Source organism: Ostrea edulis, chromosome 1 (genome assembly GCF_947568905.1).
Source record: "Ostrea edulis chromosome 1, xbOstEdul1.1, whole genome shotgun sequence".
NCBI classification, from domain to species: domain Eukaryota; kingdom Metazoa; phylum Mollusca; class Bivalvia; order Ostreida; family Ostreidae; genus Ostrea; species Ostrea edulis.
Genome location: NC_079164.1, coordinates 20,146,377 through 20,169,846, shown reverse-complemented (window position 1 = coordinate 20,169,846; position 23,470 = coordinate 20,146,377). Strand labels below are relative to the sequence as shown.

Here is a 23,470-nt window from a genome sequence, read left to right as displayed (position 1 = left end):
GGAGATAATTTACAGGCAAGTTAGCTTGGAGATAATTTACAAGCAAGTTAACTTGGAGATGATATACAGGCAAGTTAACTTTGAGATAATTTACAGGCAAGTTACTCTGAGTTAGCTTAGAGATAATTTACAGGCAAGTTAATTTGGAGATAATATACAGGCAAGTGAACTTGGAGATAATTTACAGACAGGTTAACTTGGAGATAATATACAGGCAAGTTAACTTGGAGATAATTTACAAGCAAGTTAGCTTGGAGATAATTTACAGGCAAGTTAGCTTGGAGATAATTTACAAGCAAGTTAACTTGGAGATGATATACAGGCAAGTTAACTTTGAGATAATTTACAGGCAAGTTATCTTGGAGATAATTTACAGACAAGTTAACTTGGAGATAATTTACAGGCAAGTTAACTTTGAGATGATTTACAGGCACGTTAACTTTGAGATAATTTACAGGTGAGTAAACTTTGAGATAATTTACAAGTGAGTCAATTGATCTGATTTGTTGAAACCAAATACTTATAGTTATGAATACAAAAAATGTAAAATGAAAACAGTTATTACAAATTTCAACTTACAGTGAAGTTTTTGAATTCATTTATAGGTACTTTAGATAATGGGGAGAAAACATGTGTATAAAGAATTATGCCTATAACACATCCAAGCTATCCCCGGTGCTTTCCTGGGACTATGTATTATGGTACCATAAATTATTGTGAAATTTGGCTATTCACGGGTTAAATTTTCACAATTTTGTTTTGAGATTTTCAAAGATACTAAATGTTTTTGAATTTTAAATTTTGGTAGACATTAAGGACTTAGTGTTTTGTTAAAGTCATGGAAATCAACCTCATACAAACTTTGCTTGTATCACAGTATGTATGAACCAGCAAAGTTCTTTACTTCTTTTAACAACTTCAACAACATTTTTTACTCTATTATAAAATATAGGTTTCCCCAAATGATGTCCTATTGTACGATCCCAAGTTCTTTGAGGCAGAAAAGGAACTATTATCCAGTCTCGGATTACAAGTCTTGAGTGAAAATGAGGTGAGTTACTTTATACATTTAGTGCATGATAGTGAGGGAGATGTGATCTATTTACCTTAGAAAAATCATATTCTTTGAAGGCACCGCATCAACCAAAGAATGTTCAGGGTGACACATCAACCTAAAAATGTTTGATTCTTATAATTTCGATTCGTTCACTGTATTAACTATTTCCAATTTCTAAAATTTGATTAGTTTCTCTGCTGAGTCTTTGCAGGGGTGTATGAATACATCGCATTTTCAGATTTATTGATATGTAAATTCTCGTTCAGCTTTAATTTTGTTCAATCAAAACAATTGTAATAAATAACATTGGAATAATAAGAAGGTACAAGCAAGAAAATTAAGTGATATGATAACCATTTCTTGTATTTCCTTTCTCCTTGAATGCTGATTACTTATACGGTCTATGTATCATCCAAAATCCGGTGATTTAACTGTGTATCAGAAACCCGCACATTAGCAAATTCCTCTTGTGCATTATGAACTATGAAAGTTCACTTACTAGAAATGACTCAGACTTATTGTGACATCACAGTAAACAACGTTTACCTTGACGTAAAATTCAGGGAATTTCAAAATGCATGAGGCTCCTGAGGCGATGGAATATGATGAGAAAATATGATGTTTAAGGGAAATATGAAGTTTTACTCTCCCTTGCATGTGACTGTCAAGACCAATCAGATAACATGTTGTATAGAATTATTATATAGAGGTATGATAATACATGTATATACAAAGCAAGTGCATATGTAAGTTTCAATTTTTTAGATCTATGAAACATGAACTTTCATTTTAAATCTGGAACTAGGGTAGAAAAAAATGTTTTGTTAATTCTAGATTGTAGTGTATTATCATTGATCAGACCAGGGGGATTTACCAGTATGTATTTGCATTTATACAATTTTTTGGGTATTCAGAGAGAAAAAGTTAAATTCTTTATCTTATGTGTAGTAGTTAGTGCTATATGGACAATGGATATCAGCTTGGATACCTCAGTGGTTAGAGCACCTGATTAGTATTGCAGGGCCCCATGTTCGATTTTCTGGTTCAGACACCTCCTTTCCTACATGTTACAGATGGTACTGTTGACCACTCCTAAACTTCAGGTGAAACTCCTGCCAGGGGCAAAAGAATTTAGGTTGTGTGTCTTTAAAGGCAAAGACAATTGAAGGAGGGATGAAAATGTAGAAGTTAGGGCTATATGGACTGTGGATATCAGTCTTCATAGCTCAGTGGTTAGACAGTACTTGACTAGTAATGCAAGGGTCCCAGGTTTAATTCCTGGTCCAGCCATGAATTGTTCTCCTTTCTTAAATGTTACATGTGAATGAAATATTAGTTCTCACATTAGTAGTGGTTACACATGCTTGCTATGTTTCCAGATATAGAAGATTGTTAAATGACAGTGTTCACATTATAGGAAGGAAAACGTCAGTGTGAGAAGACCACACTGTTTTACATGCCTCACTGTGGCAAGAGCTTGTACAACAACCTGCTGTCCGCCAACTGGACCCCAGACAGACTATGTCACCTTATCATTATAGGGAACAGCTTTACAAATATGGTTCAAAAGTTAGTACTGGTATATATATTCACAGTTTGAATTCACTTTCAAATGTTTTTAAAAACAATTGTAAATTTAAAAATTTATATGAATTGTGATTATTCATAGGCTCAAGTAGACCTTTGTAATCAATGTTGTAGATACTAAGACTAAGGGTTCTTGAATATTCCAGCTTCCCTAGCAGTACTTTGAAAAAGTGTGCTTCTTTCATTTTGAGGGTAAGTACAAGTATGAACATTTATTTTGGAACTACCTGTACAAGAAAAACAGACACACAGGAAATTATTTGATGTTCAAAAATGAAAAATCGTTATTGAGATATTTATATCTTGTATATGGAATGTATTATCTTCAGAAATCACAGGTATAAAATGAATTGAAAGTCCTTATTTATCAAACAGGTATTATTTCACAGAATGATGGAATTTCAAAAAAGATTCTGAGATATCTACAGTGTTAGAGAATTCTCTGGATGGGATGATTCCCATCATTGCAAGCTATGGATGAAATGTACACTCTTCTCCAAGAGGAGCGTACATTTCAGCCGTGACATGCAATGGTGGATGATTCCATCTTTGCATGCCATGTGTCCGATTCATTTGCTCTCAAATCCTGAGAATAAACAAATTGGACTTGCAAAGATATTCATTTTAATTCTAATTAAGAGATCTTTTACTGTATCAACAAAATCAGCTTGTATTTTGATATTTTTATTCCCCGCCATGAATATAGCCTGGGTATAGTGTTTGTCATGTTCGTTTCCTTCCGTCTGTCCTTCTGTCTCACGTTGTGTTTAACTTCTAAGAAACTATTTAAGATATTTTTATCAAACCTTATATGCTGATACATATTGGTGACATCTATTAAACTGTATCAATATTTTTTGACCTTGACATTTCCTTTGACCTTTACCTCAGTTTTCCCTATTTGGTGTTTAGATCAGTTTCAAAGCAACTATTGACAATATTTTTATGAAGACTCTTACACTGATACATACTAGTGGTAGCTATTCAACCGTGGCATTATATTTTTACCTTGACCTCACTATTCCCTATTTGGTGGTAATAGCTCAGTTTCAAAGCAGTTAATGAAGAATTTTGTTGCCCCTTTCTGAATATGGCCGGACATATAGTGTTTGTCATGTGTTATAGAGTTTGTGATATTCATGTACCTGTATATAAATGAGGATCTGCATTTCATTTGAGTATAAATTATTTTGTTTTGTTTTTCTTTTGTTAGAAGTAATTTTGAATAATGATAACCTTTCTATTTATAACTAGGCAACATTTATAAACCAATGCTAAATTGCTTTTTATCTTCATAGCAATTTTCTTAGAATTTGAATAGTATTTTAGAGTGAAATGAATGGATGATACTTGAGTAAAAAAATTTAAAGATAAAAAAAACATTTTGAAGAAAGGGGACTTTTCTAAAATTAGAATACTTCATTTTGTCTTAGAGATAATGCATTAGATTGATAAGGGAGAGTGTTTGAAAGGTTTTCTTTTTTTATTTATGTGTGATATGACTTGTAAACAACTGAGATTTAACTGTATTAAAGCTTTTAGAGTAAATAACAATAGAAAAGAGTGATAACAATAGAAAATAGTGTTGCAAAGGTTCTTTTTATCCTGTATACAGTTGTGATATGACTTGAATACAACTCAGATTTAGCTGTATAAAAAGCTAGCACCACTCTTAGTCTAAAGTAGACTAAGTTGACTAACGGTTTAAGGAGGTACTCTACATTGTCATAATGGTTGACTTCCTTTTAATGCATGAATGAAAATATAAATTTCAGCAATATTAGTCTATTCCTTTCAGATTAAATTGTCTAGCTGAGTAACTCATTAGGTTAGCACGTCAACTGCTGAACTGTAGATCGCGGGTTCGGGTTTTTTATTTATTTTTTTTCAGATTGCTTTCTACTAAAACTGCTTTTTTTCACTAAATAAAGTAAATTTTGAAAGTTTTCAATTTCAAAATATTGTTGAACAGATCCTCCGCTTTTCATCCATATCAAATTTCTCTAGTGTAGCATAAGACCCTGGTGCTAACACAGCAAAGTGAATTCCCTTTAGTGAAAGCACTGCATTTCTCTTCTAATTCAATCATATTAAGGAAAATGAAAATATGTGCAGCAGCTTTCTCTCTCCATTGAAAAGGTGTAATTCCCCTCAATCACTCCCTATGACCACCCTTAATCTGTATAATTTTTTTTTTTTAAATGCCCAGTATTGTAATTTTTCCCCACAAAATGGAAAAATTAAGCCCATTTTCCATTGTGAATTGTGAATGGGCCGTGAGAAGCTACTAATAAATCCCTGGTAGGATTTTTTATATTGCATTACAAATGTCACATTGGGTGGAGCATTCATGTCCTATGCCCATATTTTTCACAATTTTGAGATCTTATTTTATAATAACAAGATATTTTCTGTAATAATTGAGAATTATATTGTAATATTACATGCTTTTTCTTCTTCATACTACATGTAATTGGCTTTTGCTACTGTTTGATTGTACCTTGTCAACATATGGAGTATGTAAAGTGGTATTTAAAGAGCTTATTTTACAAAGTACAGTAAATAAACATATAAATCTTAGTAAAGTGACATGATTATACAACAAACAGCTCATTTTGAATATGGTAATTACTTTCAAAATGTGCAATGATACAGATGCATGTACTATCACGACAAATGTTTGCACAATGCCCCAAATTGAGAAGTACAAATTTGAGAATTGCCGTTAAATATATGAGAAAACGGTGTTTTGTCCATAGTGTTTTAGTGTAACTTTCTTTTCTGTCATTGATTACAGATCCAACCATTCACAGAGGAGGTTCCATTCCCAGGAAACTTTCAGTATCAGGATATGTTCAATGACACCGCTCTCCACTTGTTTCCCAGACACAAACTGAATTCAGTGGAAGCGGTATTCTGGGAGGACTGCCCAGAGCCACTCTATGATGAGGAGGATTTAGAATTTATACCCAAATCTTGAATACTGTACTAATTAAAATGATCTTAAATATCGTGAAAATACCTTTTGTTATCACCATTTCTTTCTTTTTGATTGTAGCCTGTAATTTACTTTGAAATGTATTGGAGTTCTTTGACAACTTATAATCAAAGTACTGAAAGTACTAGATAGTTCTAGGCATGTTAATTCCTGGCATTTACAAGACGTATGGCTGTACCTTGAAAATGTTAACAAGGTATAAATCTAGTATTATACTAATAAATGTGCAATTATTCACAAACTTGATAAAAAGAAGAAATGGATTCTATATCACGTAAGATGATATGGACACAGGGTTTTTGTCAAATTCACTTTCTGTAAAATTTGAGCTGGTCAATTCAAAAGATATATATCGGTTAGCTTAATATATTAAGGCCTATGGCTGTAAGACTGAATTGAAATTTAACCCCATAAGACTAGACTGGTCCCCTCTATGACTAGATTGGTCCCCTCTGTGTTATCTCATTGGGAGATAGCAGACAGGCAGACATGTTTTAAAAGTCAGTTTCAGGTACATTGTATCTTGAAACACAAAAATAAAATTAGGTATTAAACTAATGACAAAAAAGTGCTACAGGTACCTTTTATGCTCAGTGCTTTAAAAATCTGCATGCTAATGTTCTCTTAAAATCAAAGTAATTATAAAAAGTATAACTAAGGTTTGCTGAAATATGTGGTTATTAAACATTTAGAAGAGGATCTGCATGAAATAATGTCCCTTGCATCTGGTCATATTATTGTGCATCCAAACAAGAAGTGTACTGAAACAGGATGTGAATCAAATTTGGAATAAGCAGAGATTTTAAGTGACATTTTCTTCTACTCAAAATTCATTAGACATGAAATTATTCATTGGAATTTTTTTTAGATATTTTGCTTTAAAAGTAAAGTATTCAATATGACATGTTCTAATTGTAACTGTGTGTAGATATACGTAGTATAGTACTGCAATATTTATATCTGAATCATATACTTTGTATATTTGTTAATACAAATCTGAAAAATGACAGCATAAGAGGTTGATTTAGATTCATGTAAAGCTGCAACAACCTATATAGACCCCATTTTGGTCTGGGGAAAATGTCTTTTAAAAACTTTTATTTTAAAAAGTGTTTGAATTTTTTTCAGGTCCTCTAAAGTAAAAAAAAAAAACCAAAATAGTACATTTTATCAAAATCAAGAAAATTGATATTTGTTGCCGTTTTATAAATCTGGAAACAAGAACAGTAAAACTGGTGAATGCTCCCCAAAGTGGTTGTAACCAACGAACTACTTCATATGATGAATAAATTGATAAAGAGATCCTTCGCAGACAAGAATTTATAAAGGTCTGGACCTTCTTGACTGTTGCAACTATTGTCCTCCAGGTTTCAGCCCCGTAGAGAAGAACTGACTTGACATTTGTATTGAATAGCCTTATCTTGGTCTGCAGAGTAGCCAACTTTTCTCTTTTTAAGTAGCCAGTTACTAGTAGCTGGTTACTAGTAGCCAACTTTACCGATCTGAATGTGCTGACATCATAGTGCTTCACAGTATTTAGAGTGAGAATGAGGACAATCCAAAGGTATAACAGTTTAATTGAAAACAAATTTAATCCATTTAAGAACATCATGAACATACATACTACGTTTGCAAAATGCCAAAAAAATCCTTTAAAATCACGTTTCTATCGTCATGATTTTCAAAATGTCTATCTTTTAAATCCAAGAAACCCGAGAATGCGATCCCTCCATGTTCTCCGCGATCTCACCACACGGGGTTCTACATGTACCTCGGGAGAAGGTCCCGTGGTGCAGAGGAAACTATACCGTAAAGGTCTTGGTTTCATGGGTTTGGTCTTCGCTTCTTTGTTCTTGGTGGAATCCCGGGTATCTGGTGCAAGTTTAAAGCTTTCTATACTGGATAGAAACAGCTTTCGGGGAATAAACTTGGGTATTTTCCCTGTTTCTAATGCAGTGAGTTCCCCAGGTTTGTCCAGTCCACTTAAAATGACTGCCTTGGTTTTCTCTTCTAACTCTTGTAATTGAACAGGTTTCTGTAGACACTCGTTTTCCATTTCCTGACTCGCATCTGAAGAGTTCACATGCTTTGTTTCTACCATAACACCGCCATCATCCTGATCTAGTTTCTGGGCTGTTTTATCTTGGAGAACTATTACACATGCCTTTTCCACAATGGTGACGATATATGCTGCGACATCCTCTGTTTTTATATCAAGTTCTTCGCCACTGATCTCAGGAACAGAATGTGTGATTTCTCCGTTCTCTGTATTCATTATTGCCCGTCCGCTCTCCATGGTTGTCTTGTCCAGCACTGCCTCTCCAGTTCCCACGCTTGTCTCATACACATTTCTGTTGTTTATTTTCTTCGGTTTGTGTAGCTGTATGAAATATTCCTCACCAGCCCATGACGGCAGGAACGAAGAAATATTTCTATTTGCAGCTTTTAAAACTTCAATTTTCGAGATGGTGTCCTTAACCTGTTCATAAGGTACAAAGTCATTTATCAGATCCTTGTCGTCTTCAATAGAACGGAAAACTTTTCCAGAAACCATCTTCATTTGATTTTCCATTTGCATTACTTTCATCGAACGTATCGCCTCCAAGCAAGCTCACAGTATGTTTATGTTTAGTCGCAAGGGTGAATGTGTTACGTCGTACACATTATGACGTGCTGTACATTGTGACGTTATAATTCGGTGACGTTTAAGAAATCAGATATTCTCTGAAAGAAGAGCATACACTTTCAACCCCCCCCCCCCCAACATTTTCTAGATCCGCGCCTGGACAATGTTAATTACAAGTACATGCACATTAAATCTTTATCTTGTGTAATCTTGCTGTTGAAATCTGGGTTGGTTTTTATTTTTCCGATGCGATTCAATATTTTGAGAGAAAATTTTTTTAATCATAATTATTAAAATCAACTTTTAATGTATTAAACAGCGAGTCGACCTGCATTGAGTTACGTAGCACTATGGGGTGGAGGTGGGGACTACATGGAACTCCACATGCACTTTATTCGGCATCGTTCTTTTTCCGCTATCATTACAGGAAAAGTTGACCATTTTTAAAGTTCGACCTATATATAGGCTGGTTCCTTACCTTTTTAAATAGTAGTAGTGTAATGGAACTATAATCATCAGATTAACCAATGAATTGAAATAAACTATCAACCATTATCCTCCGATCCCAAAAACTTAGGATTTAAAGGTTTGATTTCATTTCTAGATTTTGCAAAAGAAGAATTTTCAGACAATTGTAAAATCAACTTCTTCTCCGGCTGCCCCCCCCCCCCCCCCCCCCCCTCCCTCCTTACAATAAACGAAGCAATGTGCACAACGCGCCTGATCATATTTATAACACATGATCTTTCCAGGTGTCTGCTGGTTGTTCTTTTTTTTTAATTTTTTTTTTATATATATATATATAGATTACTTCTAAAATTCTCGGGATTCGTTGTATTACAACTTGGACAGAAATAATCATTAATTACGGCTGTAACCCCCTCCCCCTTTCCCCAACCCTGCCATGTGACGAAATTCTTAGCAGCTTGATGGCGTGGCACACACCGCATTTTCTGTCTTCTAATTATAGAATGCCTCACTATGCAAAATGTATAGTGCAAAGGTCTCAACATTTAAAATTATTGTCGGAAGTTAAGTTTAATTATGTGTACCATGGTTTTTTTTTTTAACGTGATCATAATAATTCTTGTAAAAAAAAAAACAACAACAGGAGTAGAGATAGATAAAAGACGTCATCTTTATCAATTAGAAAACACACCTGTCCCACACGCACACACACAAATGGTGATTTTTGCTCGTTTTACATTCATTGAATACTTTGAACGTTCTATTTTGTGAACGCCTCGAGTACACCATTTGTTAACTAAATTTAGATGAATGTGATGACGTCATAATGCTTCACAGTATTTAGAGTGAGAATGAGGACAATCCAGAGGTATAACAGTTTAATTGAAAACAAATTTAATCCTTTAAGAACACCATGAACATACATACTACGTTTGCAAAATGCCAAAAAATCCTTTAAAATCACGTTTCTATCGTCATGATTTTCAAAATGTCTATCTTTTAAATCCAAGAAACCCGAGAAGGCGATCCCTCCATGTTCTCCGCGATCTCACCACACGGGGTTCTTCCTCGGGAGAAGGTCCCGTGGTGCAGAGGAAACTATACCGTAAAGGTCTTGGTTTCATGGGTTTGGTCTTCGCTTCTTTGTTCTTGGTGGAATCCCGGGTATCTGGTGCAAGTTTAAAGCTTTCTATACTGGATAGAAACAGCTTTCGGGGAATAAACTTGGGTATTTTCCCTCTTTCTAATGCAGTAAGCTCCCCAGGTTTGTCCAGTCCACTTAAAATGACTGGCTTGGTTTTCTCTTCTAACTCTTGTAATTGAACAGGTTTCTGTAGACACTCATTTTCCATTTCCTGGCTCGCATCTGAAGAATTCATATGTTTTGTTTCTACCGTACCACCGCCATCATCCTGATCTAGTTTCTGGGCTGTTTTATCTTGGAGAACTATTACACATGCCTTTTCGACAATGCTGACAATATATGCTGCGACATCCTCTGTTTTTATATCAAGTTCTTCGCCACTGATCTCAGGAACAGAATGTGTGATTTTTCCGTTCTCTGTATTCATTATTGCCCGTCCGCTCTCCATGGTTGTCGTGTCTTCTGATTCTTTCTCCAGCACTGCCTTTCCAGTTCCCACGCTTGTGTCATACACATTTCTGTTGTTTATTTTCTTCGGTTTGTGTAGCTGTATGAAATATTCCTCATCAGCCCATGACGGCAGGAACGAAGAAACATTTCTATTTGCAGCTTTTAAAACTTCAATTTTCGAGATGGTGTCCTTAACCTGTTCATAAGGTACAAAGTCATTTATCAGATCCTTGTCGTCTTCCATAGAACGGAAAACTTTTCCAGAAACCATCTTCATTTGATTTTCCATTTGCATTACTTTTATCGAACGTATCGCCTCCAAGCAAGCTCACAGTATGTTTATGTTTAGTCGCAAGGGTGAATGTGTTACGTCGTACACATTATGACGTGCTGTACATTGTGACGTTATAATTCGGTGACGTTTAAGAAATCAGATATTGCATACACTTCTGACACCTAAAGAAACCCCCCTATGTCTGGTCTACTCTTGAAAATGAAAAAAGAGTATCCTGCATTAGATGCATTTTAAATTTCCCTTTATCGGAGCACTTGGTCTCTCTATAGATCTGGGTTTTTACTATATCAACTATCTTTTTCTTCTTCTTTTTTTAAATATAAGAAGTCTCATAATTGTTCATGAAAAAAGTGAAGATAATGAACAATATTATATAATGATTACACAATTGAGAGTAGGGTAAACACGGATCCTTGTTAAAGTAAATATGAGTGGTGGCAACTGCTATGCATTATTTTTGTATGGGGACGCCTTAATTCAATGAGAAACAATTTCTCGGAATTAGTCAAAGATAAACCAATTTGTATATTTTACATTTTATTGAACATGCAATTTTTAAAACCATTATAAGAACACATGGACACAAGTCATACAGTTTGAACGCAATCGCACAAGTTATCTCTTCTTTTTAGGGGTTCCAGGGTTTTGATGGCTCGTTCACCTCGTTGCAAAAGTCATTACTTCGATTTCTAGTGGCTGTCAGTCACTTATCCAGGGTCCTAACTGTCCGCATTTGTAACAGGGTACATGGGGAAATCTAGCGATCAATGCTCCATTTCACTACAGATGTACCAGAGGTTGTTATTTTTCGATGCTGCGAGTTTGGTTGGATCTAGTTCCTCCACCTTTTTTTTTTTTCAAGGATAGCCATGTGCTTGGTGACCTGTTCAATTCAATGATTCTGTTCCCAATACTGAGGTGATATAGATAATGAAAAACTTTTTTTTCTTTGGGTCTTGAGGGTATTCCCAACTCTCTCCTCAGGCTAGTTCGGGGAATGAATAGATTTCTGACAGGGCAATGCATGGCCTGAACCATTTTCACTGGTGAGTATCTAATGTCAGTTGAGCAGACCTCTCATACGTTAGATAGTCAAATGCTATCTGACGTATTTCATACCGATTGTTAGACCGTTCTTGGCACACTGATTTCGACTATGGATAACTCCTTTAACCGGATCAGGATATAGGGCTCACGGCGGGTGTGACCGGTCGCCAGGGGATGTTTACTCCTCCGAGGCACCTGATCGCATCTCTGGTGTGTCCAGGGGTCCGTGTTTGCCCAACTATCTATTTTGTATTGCTTATGGGGGTTATGAGATTGATCATTGGTCGTTAAATTCACCTTTCGTGTATTAGGCTGTAATAACCCATTAGGATACTCTTGGGGAGACTGTCGGTTGTTAAACACGCTTTTTATACTTTGTACGACGCCTCTTTTTTCTTTTCTTTCCTTTACCCCCTTGGACGACTCCGGCTATGGCACTAACAACCATAGGGAGGAGAATGGAAAATATTCCGTGTCCTTTCTGACGCCTGACTCCGCGTTGATACTTCATCGTAACTCGACTTTTCTCTTCAATACACCTTTCGGAAATGAAGTTTCACCAGTGTTCTACCATTTAAAAAGGGCATGGGGGTCCCCAGAGAGGTCATGATGTGATGTCGATGGTATCGAAATGTTTTTTACTCAGTTTTAAATATTCGGCCCTGATGGGTTCCCATTTGGCTTGTTGTCCGTCCACCAGGTGAAACGTACAAGGAACCACCCTTAATAATTTCAATTCGTTGGACCCCACCACTTGAGGGTTCACGACATCGCAATACACGTACATGGATTTCAGATTTTCGTACACATCCGTGGTATTGTTCCCCAAGTAAGTCACGTTGACCCATTTGGTCTACGGTTCGTTTGGCAGGATGAGTTTCTGACTATCCATACCGAGCTTGTAAGCTAAGGATGTGGGGAAGCGAACGCACAAGGGGATTTTTTTGAGTGTTTTCCCTTTAAACTGATACATGATTCGCTCGTATTTTTCGAAATTAACTAATTTCATGAAACTCTCTTCTTTGGGGTTACCCATCGTTTTCCATATCTTTTTCATACTTCCTGCCAGTCCTTCGTTGATTTCGTTGATTAAAGCCGCGGAATGAACGTAAGCTCCGGGTCTGAAGTGAATTCGGACGATAGCCATCTTGCTATCGATGATTTGAGTCCAGGGGGTATTGGGCCATTCGACCAGTACGGGACACTGCCTCAAAGGAAGCAGATTGACTTTTTCCAGTCGAAATCGTCCCCATTTGAAAATATCCGGATTTTTGACGTGGGGAAGGAAATCTTCGGGGACGAGGATATCGAAATAAGCCTCTTCCACTGTGATGTTTTTCAAGGCATTGGGGAACATCATTTCGGTTAAACCCACTTCCCATTCCCCGTCCGTCAAATCCATGGATTGGGGTAATAAGATTTTAAATTGAGCGGCCGTATTGTTTGGAAAGGATTCCTTAGACCCATCACTGGGGAGCGTAAAATAAAACCCTTCACGTTGAGCCATGATGACTCAAATGATGAAAATGACCAACTCCCGTCTCTTCATACTGGTGCCCATCTTGTAAAGTATCTTATGTGAGTTCGCTTCGTAATACCCGTGTGATAAAAAATAACACATTTTTGTAGGTTTACAACTTTTATTTATTGCATATTTTAGATGAAAAAATGTCATTTGATGTAGCTTTTTCCTTCAAGTAGATGCAGGTCAATATTTGAATGAATTCAGTTTTTAAAGACGGTGTTTCTCGTTATACAGTGGTGTGATTATGTCGCATCGGTTAGTCTTCCTCCTCCTCCTCCTCCTCGTCTTCCTCCTCCTCCTCGTCTTCATCATTGTCATACTTATCTAGGTAAGATTCAAGTAGATATTTGTGTTTGCGAAGAGCCATCTTGATGGATTTCTTTAATCCATGATTGTCGGACACAAATTCATCGATGGCGTCCGTCACCTTTTCGTGCGTTGTGTCTTCTTGCAACTGATACTGATCGTAAAGGAACCGCTCATACAGTTTTCTAAACTGTTGGTAAGTTTCTCCTTTGGTCTTTTCGTCTGCTTTCTTACTAGCTTTCTTTTCTGACATATTTTGGTTCAAGTATTTCTCGTATCTCTTCTGCCACTCCCCGGCAATATGTTTTCGCGCTTTATGTGCCATTTGGCGAAAGACGATATTCTCTTCCTCTGCGTCACTGTCAGTATCACTCTGTGTTGGAGAGACATCACTCATGTCAATATCCTCTTCCTGATCGCTGTCCCCGTGTTTTAGTCTTTTGTGACGCATCATGGCATCTCTGCGAGAAAATAAAGCATGACACTCTGAACACTCAATCATGTCAACTGCTCGAATGCATAAAAGTGAATGAATAATTCCTGGCTTTTAGGTTCTTTATATACTTCCACCACCACCACCACCACCACGCAATTACCGGTTGCATTGCTCAATGGTAGAGCGTTCGCTTCCTAACCAGAAGTTCATGAATTCGATTCCTCCTCATGCCATCGCCAACCTCAGACGTAAACATTGGTAGTGATTGGTCCTCCAGATGCACTGCATTTACGGGTCTTTCGGAAGACCGTATGGCGGTAGGTGTTTGCACGCTAAAGATCCCTCACTACTAGGGGTAATAACCACCAAGCATAGGACTTCATCCACAAGTGGTGTATAATAAGGGTGAAAATTTCTCGGAAGACGTGAAATAACCAGCCAACTACTACCATCCACACTTTCGTTAACATCACACATACACCCTACCTACACTTTCGTTAACACCACATACCACAACCATTATTTTCATGAACATCACATACCACCACTTATACACCACGTACCACCATTCACATTTCCATAAACACCATTTACACACAGCTAATGGGACATCAGATGCTAACACTTGTGTTTTAACACCGGGTTTTTTTTCTACACCAATCACACCACTACCTATACAGGTCTGAGAATTGATAGTTTTACATATCAATATCAACAAAAGAGATAGATCTACCGTTATTACTTTGCATGTATCACCATCATACTACCACACACACATTTCCATTAACACCACCATACTACCACTCACATTTGCATTAACACCACCTATACACCACATACCACCACTCATACACCACTTACCACCACCTATACACCACATACCACCACCTGTACACCACTACTGGCACATCAGATGCCATCACTTACATCTTCTTTAATATTACTCACACCACTACCTATACAGGTCTGAGAATTGATAGTTTTACATATCAATATCAACGAAAGAGATAGATCTACCGTTATTAGTTTGCATGTATTACCATCATACTACCATGCATATTTCCATTAACACCACCATACCACCACTCACATTTCCATTAACACCACATACCACCACCTATACACCACCACTCATACACCACTTACCACCACCTATACACCACTCAAACACCACATACCACCACCTATACAACCCATACCACCACCTGTACACCACTACTGACACACCAGATGCCATCACTTACATCTTCTTTAACATTACTCACACCACTACCTATACAGGTCTGAGAATTGATAGTTTTACATATCAATATCAACGAAAGAGATAGATCTACCGTTATTAGTTTGCATGTATTACCATCATACTACCATGCATATTTCCATTAACACCACCATACCACCACTCACATTTCCCATTAACACCACATACCACCACCTATACACCACATACCACCACTCATACACCACTTACCACCACCTATACACCACTCAAACACCACATACCATCACCTATACAGCCCATACCACCACCTGTACACCACTACTGGCACACCAGATGCCATCACTTACATCTTCTTTAACATTACTCAACACTACCTATATAGTTTTGCATTTCTTAGCATAACAATATTAATGAAAGAGATTGATCTACCGTTTTTAGTTTGCATGTGTCACCACCATACAATCACTCACATTTCCATTAACACCACATACCATCACCTATACACCACATACCATCACTCATACACCATGTATACACCACATACCACCATTCAAACACCCCATACCACCACCTATACAACACATACCACCAACTCACGGCAACTGTACACCACTACTGGCACACCACATACCATCACTTACATCGTCTTTAACATAACTCACACCACTACCCATTTAGGTCCTAAGTTATGTATTTCTTTGCATCAGAATATTAATGAAAGAGATTGATCTACCGATATTAGACTGCGTGTGTCACCACCATACTACCACCCACATTTTATTAACACCACATACCACCACTTGTACACCACACACTACCACTTATACGCTAAATAACACCTACTCCCCACTATCGGCACACCAGTTCCCATGACTTAGGGTTTCTTTAACACTACTCACACTATTACCTATATAGGTCCTTAATTTTGCATTTCTTTCCATAATATTAATTAAAGAGATTGATTTAGTTTTATTAGTTTCCATGTTTCACCACCATAACACCGCTCACATTTCGTTAACACCACACACTACCACCCAAATTTTAATTAACACCATATACCACCAATTATGTACCACATACCACCCCTCACATTCTCATGAACACCACTACTGGCACCGCAGTTGCCACCACTCATATTTACTTTAACAAGGATCCGTGTTTACCCTACTCTCAATTGTGTAATCATTATATAATATTGTTCATTATCTTCACTTTTTTCATGAACAATTATGAGACTTCTTATATTTAAAAAAAAAAGAAGAAAAAGATAGTTGATATAGTAAAAACCCAGATCTATAGAGAGACCAAGTGCTCCGATAAAGGGAAATTTAAAATGCATCTAATGCAGGATACTCTTTCTTCATTTTCAAGAGTAGACCAGACATAGGGGGGTTTCTTTAGGTGTCAGAAGTGTGTCCTAACTCTTCCTTTGGTAACAGGAATATAAATATATATACACTTTATACACCACCATACACCGTATATCGTCACTCTGCTCGCAATCATTATGTAAATTAGATTTTCTTACATAACGTAGTGATGATCGGGAGAAAATAGAGGGGCGATTTCAAGGTCACAATGTGAATTATGACCGCCGCGCAAATATAAAAAATGTTGAGTGATTTTATACGAAATTGAAATAATATATTATTTGACAAGAAATTTGTTCACGTATACGGCTTATCACTTGATAACACCTATCAATAGAACGACACCATATAGACATGAATTGTAAGATGTACGTCGTGACGTACTTTTTCGTTGTGATCTCATAGGGTGCGATGAGCACAGATAGTTGTTTTTATATACTATAAAACTGTTCTGCTATATCCATACTAGAGTTTAGGTCCAAAGTACTTTTAGAGTAAACATGAATTATTTTTAAATATAGAGCGCAAAACTATATGGGATCCGGGTTAGAATAAGTCCTCACTTCCCCTTGCTTGTCGCCAGAGGCGACTATATGGGGCGGTCTTTCGGATGAGATCGCAAAACCCGAGGTCTCGTGTCACGGCAGGTGTGGCACGATAAAGCTCCCTCCCTGCTCAAAGGCCGTAAGCGCCGAGCATAGGCCTAAATTTTGCAGTCCTTCACGGGCAGTAATGACCTCTCCTGCAGAAAGATCTGACTCAAACCACACAATATAGTGAACATATGATGAAACTCTTTGCATGTTAACCGAATTCAGTTTTATAGAACTACCGAATAGCTGAGCTCATTGTTTACAAAACAAAGTCAAAGCGGTTTTCAGAAATACCCGCGTTTCCGAGAAATGAAAACGAAACCTAACCCCTATCTATTTTTCTAGACATGATGCAATACTACGGACCAGTAAATTATCTGTCAATTTGTTCATTGAATAAATGTGTAAACTTTTAATTGTTCTTTAATTCTTTTTATTTGAAAATTTCACATAAAGGATATACACCAGGAATACAAAACGCTCACACGCTATCCCCCTACACCTCGCCTGTTACACAGCGCCACCTCTCCTCACCTGCCCAGCTTGACCGCCCCAACCCCGCTTGACCGCGCCAGGTGGCCCCGGCCACCTGGCCAACTGCTTGACCCGTCTATAAAACCCCGCACTCCAAACTACACTCAAAACTGCACTCAGTTGAACCACCTATCGACCCGCACTCAAAACTGCACTCAGTTGAACCGCCTATCGGGATGCGTTATACTACTCCCGTCCATCTGTCTGTCCGGACCTCGTGGACAGGATACAGACCGAACCGTGAGATCCAGGATTTTATAACTTCGTACACTTGATCACCACAATGAGAGGAAGATGCCTATTGATTTTGTAGGTCAGAAGTCAAAGGTCAAGGTCGTAGTATCAATAAGTAGGAAAACCTTGTGGATAGGATACAAACCGAACCGTAAGATCCAGGATATTGCAACTTGGTACATTTGATCGCCATAATGAGAGGAAGATGCCTATTGTTTTTTAAGATCAGAGGTCAAGGTTGCAGTACCACTTAGTAGGAAAATATTGTAGGCAGTATACAGACCGAACTCTTAGGGCTAGGACTGAAAAATTGGTACACATACACCTTATGCCAAGTGAAAATATTACATAGATAGTACACTGTACACGATTTGTCTGTTTTTACGATGTAAAAAAGGGTATGTCACGCCCTGATGATTGCTGATACTACATGAAGCCAAGTTCTACAAATCATAGTGTTAGAAAAACACCCTATATTAGCTTTTCACGGGCGTATCATGTACCGTTGGCGGTACTCTTGCTCATTCCCGGAAACAACAATTGTAGGTTTTTTTGTAAATTAATCTTTAGTTTTCACTCATTAGTATATTTATTCAGAGCGTCAAACATTCCTTTTGTAAACCCTCTGGAGTTTCCGATACGATGACCATGTCACCTATATACATTAAAAGGAATAAATTTATCGTTTGAATATCGATACTTGCACAATGTTCCTTAATAAAGCTCATAATCTCAAAATCATTACGATATAAAGAAAATGAAATGGGTGACAAAGTTTCGCCTTGCATTACAAAAATAATCACCCAAGAACCCGTCGTATTTTACACTACTTTTAACATTATTATACATTGACATAATGATATTGACTAACGTCCCTTGTATATACCTTCATTGAATATTTTACATCACAAGTATGATCTATCAACTGAATCAAAATTAAACTTCTGAAAGTCAATGAAACAAGAATACAATCTCTTTTTTACTACAACGGGTTTTATTAAGTGATTGTCAAAACAAAAATTGCATCTACAGTAGAAAGCCCTGCCCTAAAACCAAACGGAGCCTCGGTCAATATACTAAATTCTTATTAATTCCCATTCTATAAAATATACTTGTAAACAACTTTCCGAAGCAACTCGCCAATGATATACCTCTATAATCAATAGTTTCATTAACATTGTCCTTTTAAAATACTGGTACAATATAGCCTTTAGTCCACGCCTCGAGGAGAAAAGCCCAATACAAATATCAGTAATAACAGATATCGCCACATTAGATAATTATATACCTCGCCACAACTTTTATTTAATTTAAGTTTACCTACAGTCGTTATAATTTCTGCAATAGAAATCTCTCGATCACAGACTGCATATTACATTTTCAACTAAAACTAAACTTTTAAAATGCAGGTAAAAGTTTGTATGCACTTCCATTTTTAAAACACTACATGTTAGTCCATACTTTCAGCATATACAGCACTAAAATGATATATAGGCTTACTATCTAAGTTCCAATAAATTAGGCCAATGATTAAGTATGAAAACTATAGTTGTACATATATATTAAAGAGCCAACGCTTCCTGTAGGTCACATATATTTTTTTGTAGATAAAATCTTCGGAAACATATATTTCAAAATGTTCAAGAATATTTGAAATTTACATCACCAAACGCTTACAGATCTCTACCCACTAAAATAAAACTAAGTGCACATCCTCTCAATATCGAGGTTGCATGGGGGATATTTTAAACCTCCAGTTCCACGATCTAATAGATATAGCGTTGAAAAAGTTCTTTCTTTTAGTATATATTAATTAGAATAGAATAAGTCCTTGGTATAGGCAAAATAAGATAAGAGATTGTTGGTTTTTAAAATTCCACTGAAGAGCCGTAAGGCGATGTGAAATCTTCACCTGAAATTTATATATATATATATATATATATATATATATATATATATATATGAGAGAGAGAGAGAGAGAGAGAGAGAGAGAGAGAGAGAGAGAGACTCTCATCTTTTCTGGTTCTTTCAAAGAGGCAAAGTCTGATTTATATAAAAAAGCATTGAAATCCTTATTTCAAATATAAAATATACAAAGATATCAAGCATACAGACCCACCTATCAAAACATTACTACATTTATTTGATCACTTAGTTAAGCCAATGGTGACCTATGGTTCCGAAATATGGGGTACATTTTCAACCACATTGCAAACTAAAGACAAATACCTTTATGAAACTGTCAAAGATTGGGAGATTGAAACACTACATATAAAATTCTGTAAATTTATAACTGGAGCGGGAAAGAAAAGCACAAATATTGCAATTTTATCAGTCAGAACTGGGCAGACTACCAATCTTCTACTCTGTTCCAATAGCCATTTTCTCTTATTGGCACAGACTTGAAAATATGCCTCAAAATACTTTATTGTAATTATTTAGTGCATACAAAGAAAGTATGACTTTGGACAAGTCAAATGGAAATAGTTGGTTTACAAATGCAACCTTTTCACCATGGTCCAATTGTAAATCAATGAAAATATCAACTTTCAAAGGATATTTAAAAAAAAAAAATACGAGAGAGAATTGTTTGGAATATTGGTTTACGATAAGAGTGAAAGGCTGCATCACTGGTTTTTGACCACATATTTCGATCTCAAACAAAACTTCAATATTGAAAAGTATTTATTTTGAAGAATTATGAACAAAGAAAGATAATATGCAAAATTAGAATAAGTGCTCACAATCTCAGAATTGAGAGTGGGAGGTATGAAAAAATAACAAACACTGAAGGTAAAAAAGTTATACTTGAGAGAAACAAAAGAATTTGCAATATGTGTGACACGCATTGTGTGGAAGACGAGATTCTGATGCACTCACTTATTGATTGTCCTTAATATACAAGTGAAAGGCAGACCTTTTTTCATAATATTTCTAAATATAATAATAATAATAAAGAATTTGGATTCACTGCTTACGAAAAATTATTTTACTCTTGCGTTTTACCTATATTAGACTATTCGTCCAGTGTTTGGGGGTTCAAAAAATTCCAGTCAATAGATAATGTTCAAAATCGAGCCATTAGATATTTTTTGGGAGTACATCGTTTTGCGCCTTTATTGGCAATCTATGGAGATACGGGGTGGATACCCAGTCAATATCGTCGATGGATTAATATGATAAGATTTTGGAATAGAGTATTGTTATTTGACAGTGAACGCATTACTAGAAAAGTGTTTGAAATGGATTATGATATATGTAGAAACAACTGGTGTAGTGCTCTGAAAGAAATTTTGCAAAATTTGGAACTGGAAAGTTATTTTGACTCAAAATTGTTAATAGACACGAATGTTCTCCAAACAAAAATGCATTACTATTACTCAAATATCTGGAAAAATGAAGTATTTAAAGTACCTAAATTACGAACTTATGTGTCTATAAAATCAACCTTTGGTCGAGAAAATTATGTAACATTGGATATGCCAAAATACTTTAGGTCAATTATGTCGCAGTTTAGATGTGGTATTTTACCTTTAAGAATAGAGACGGGAAGATATTGTGGGGAACCTGCTGTTGAAAGAATATGCTCATTGTGTTCATTAAATTGTGTGGAAGACGAAATTCATTTTTTACTCTATTGTCCATTGTATTCTAAACTCAGAACAACTTTGTTTGAAAACACGGGATTTGATCAAATGTCAATGTCAGATGTAGAGGTTCTTCGAATGTTAATAACAAACTACCCAAGACAATTAGCAAAATACTTGTACCCCTTTTCTCTTAGACAATCTATTATATTTGGAAAAATCAACAACTGAGCTATTTATACATTATATACTTATTATACATGTATACACATGTATGTATATATAATTATAGAAAATGTTATTATGCGCAATTATTTGTATTATATATTATTATATCAACGTTTAAAGTGGCATATAGGCCCGACGGGCCGGGTGTTTATTGATTTGTATATTGTGATAAAATTGGATGTATGAATATATGTACACATGCCACAATAATAAATAAAATTACTTACTTACTTATTTATAATACAAACTTTTTAAATTTGTCAAGTAAAGAACAATTTCTGTGGCTTATGTCAAACGAAGGTAACATGTTGTTAACCAAGCTGGGTCAATTTTTAATCAGCATTTTTGAAATGAGAAACAATAATATACCGATGTAAGAGGTAAAATGTATAAGTCTCTGTAAAATAATGTATACACCATAGATTCTACAATGAGACAAGATGTACCTAGAAATGTTCATTATATATCACAGATTCTAAAAATCAATTTTATATATAATACAATATTGTTTTACAGGTACTGTATTTCTGAATAGCTTAATTTGCTGTACACTTTTTCTTCTTCTGTATTTGGTCTTCTGATTGTCACTTTTTTCCTTCTTTCCTTCCTTGTATGCTCGATAGGGTCCAGAATTGGATTTGTAAATAAATATGTATCGTCGACTGACCAGTTTCGGTGACCTTAGTGATAAACCGTGATTTTCTCATTAATCACTTGGATTAAATAAATAAATAATAACCTCGCCTTTCAAGTAATTAAATTCCTTTACTTTCATCCAAAAATTCCAACTACAATGGTACGTTAATTGAATATATTTTCGTAAGAAAAAATATGTCACTTTGTCCTATTTCGGTGACCATTGTTAATATAGGTTTGCCAAGAATTTATTACTGTAAAAACGTATATACAGGAGGAATGTGCAACTAAACGTCAATGAATAAATTAACATAGTGTAGAATTCTAGACTTTTGGTATACTTTATATCAATTTAAAGGTTTGCTTGAAAAAGTAAGAAGTAAATGGGCTTATTTTTGGGGTGCTCGTGTTGATTTTTTGCATACTCTCCTTCTAGTAGTTCATTTTCGGAAAAAAATTGAAGACGTACTCTATATATGTTTGCAAGCACTACGGCGAAATTGATGACGCAATCTACACCCGGAAACGACAGCACGCACAAACAAAAGGTCACCGATTCTGGTCAGTCACCGAAATAGGGCAGTCGACGATATAAAACAAAAATTTTATCTATCTAACAAATAAGGACAAATTTACTTGGTTGATGATTAATGAAGACAAACCAGTAATTGTCAAATTGAGTGAATATTTAGTGCAAACTTTCAGAAAAAGAAGTGATGCTTTAAAACTGCAAAAATCATTATAGTTTATTATTCATATGTTGGTATAATACTGATACTGTCCATTTACTTGTGTATATACATGATTAACAATTCATATATGTATGTACTTGTTTCCCCAACATGCTGCATCCACATGCAGTTTGCAGTCTATGTAACCTGTAGTTAATGTTGTAAACTTTCTTTCTTTTTTGAATTTCCTTCTCTATAAACTGTCTTACTGTTATGCCCTCTGGGCCCAAAATTGGAATAAACTTATCTTATCTTATCTTATTGGGCCTATTCAAGTTTTGATTTACCAAAAATAGCCTTTATGGTGGTGTTTATTTAATTAAATTGGGTTCATATTTCGAAGAAAGCTAATTTGGACAAATTTTCTGCAATAATATTGTGATGGGGTTATTGCCA

At 35.8% G+C, this 23,470-nt stretch overlaps 2 protein-coding genes across 3 annotated transcripts in view; one reads left to right on the top strand and one right to left on the bottom strand.

The window, feature by feature from the left end:
* Positions 1–5,663, top strand: part of LOC125663616 (SRR1-like protein) — a 9,933-nt gene extending 4,270 nt beyond the window's left edge. For both annotated transcript variants that reach the window (XM_056153006.1, XM_048895896.2), the window contains exons 5-8: positions 953–1,051; positions 2,475–2,626; positions 2,791–2,836; positions 5,442–5,663. In XM_056153006.1, coding sequence (XP_056008981.1) covers positions 953–1,051; positions 2,475–2,626; positions 2,791–2,836; positions 5,442–5,624 — 480 coding nt within the window. In that variant the 3' untranslated portion in view covers positions 5,625–5,663. The remainder of the gene's footprint in view (positions 1–952; positions 1,052–2,474; positions 2,627–2,790; positions 2,837–5,441) is intronic.
* A 7,634-nt stretch (positions 5,664–13,297) lies between these two features.
* On the bottom strand, positions 13,298–17,576 carry LOC130051267 (uncharacterized). Its single transcript, XM_056152996.1, has 2 exons — positions 14,100–17,576; positions 13,298–13,964 (listed from the first exon to the last, which is right to left on the bottom strand). The coding sequence occupies exons 1-2, from the start codon at positions 14,147–14,149 to the stop codon at positions 13,454–13,456; spliced, it is 561 nt and encodes a 186-aa protein (XP_056008971.1). The 5' UTR covers positions 14,150–17,576; the 3' UTR covers positions 13,298–13,453.
* Between the last annotated feature and the right edge of the window lie 5,894 nt (positions 17,577–23,470).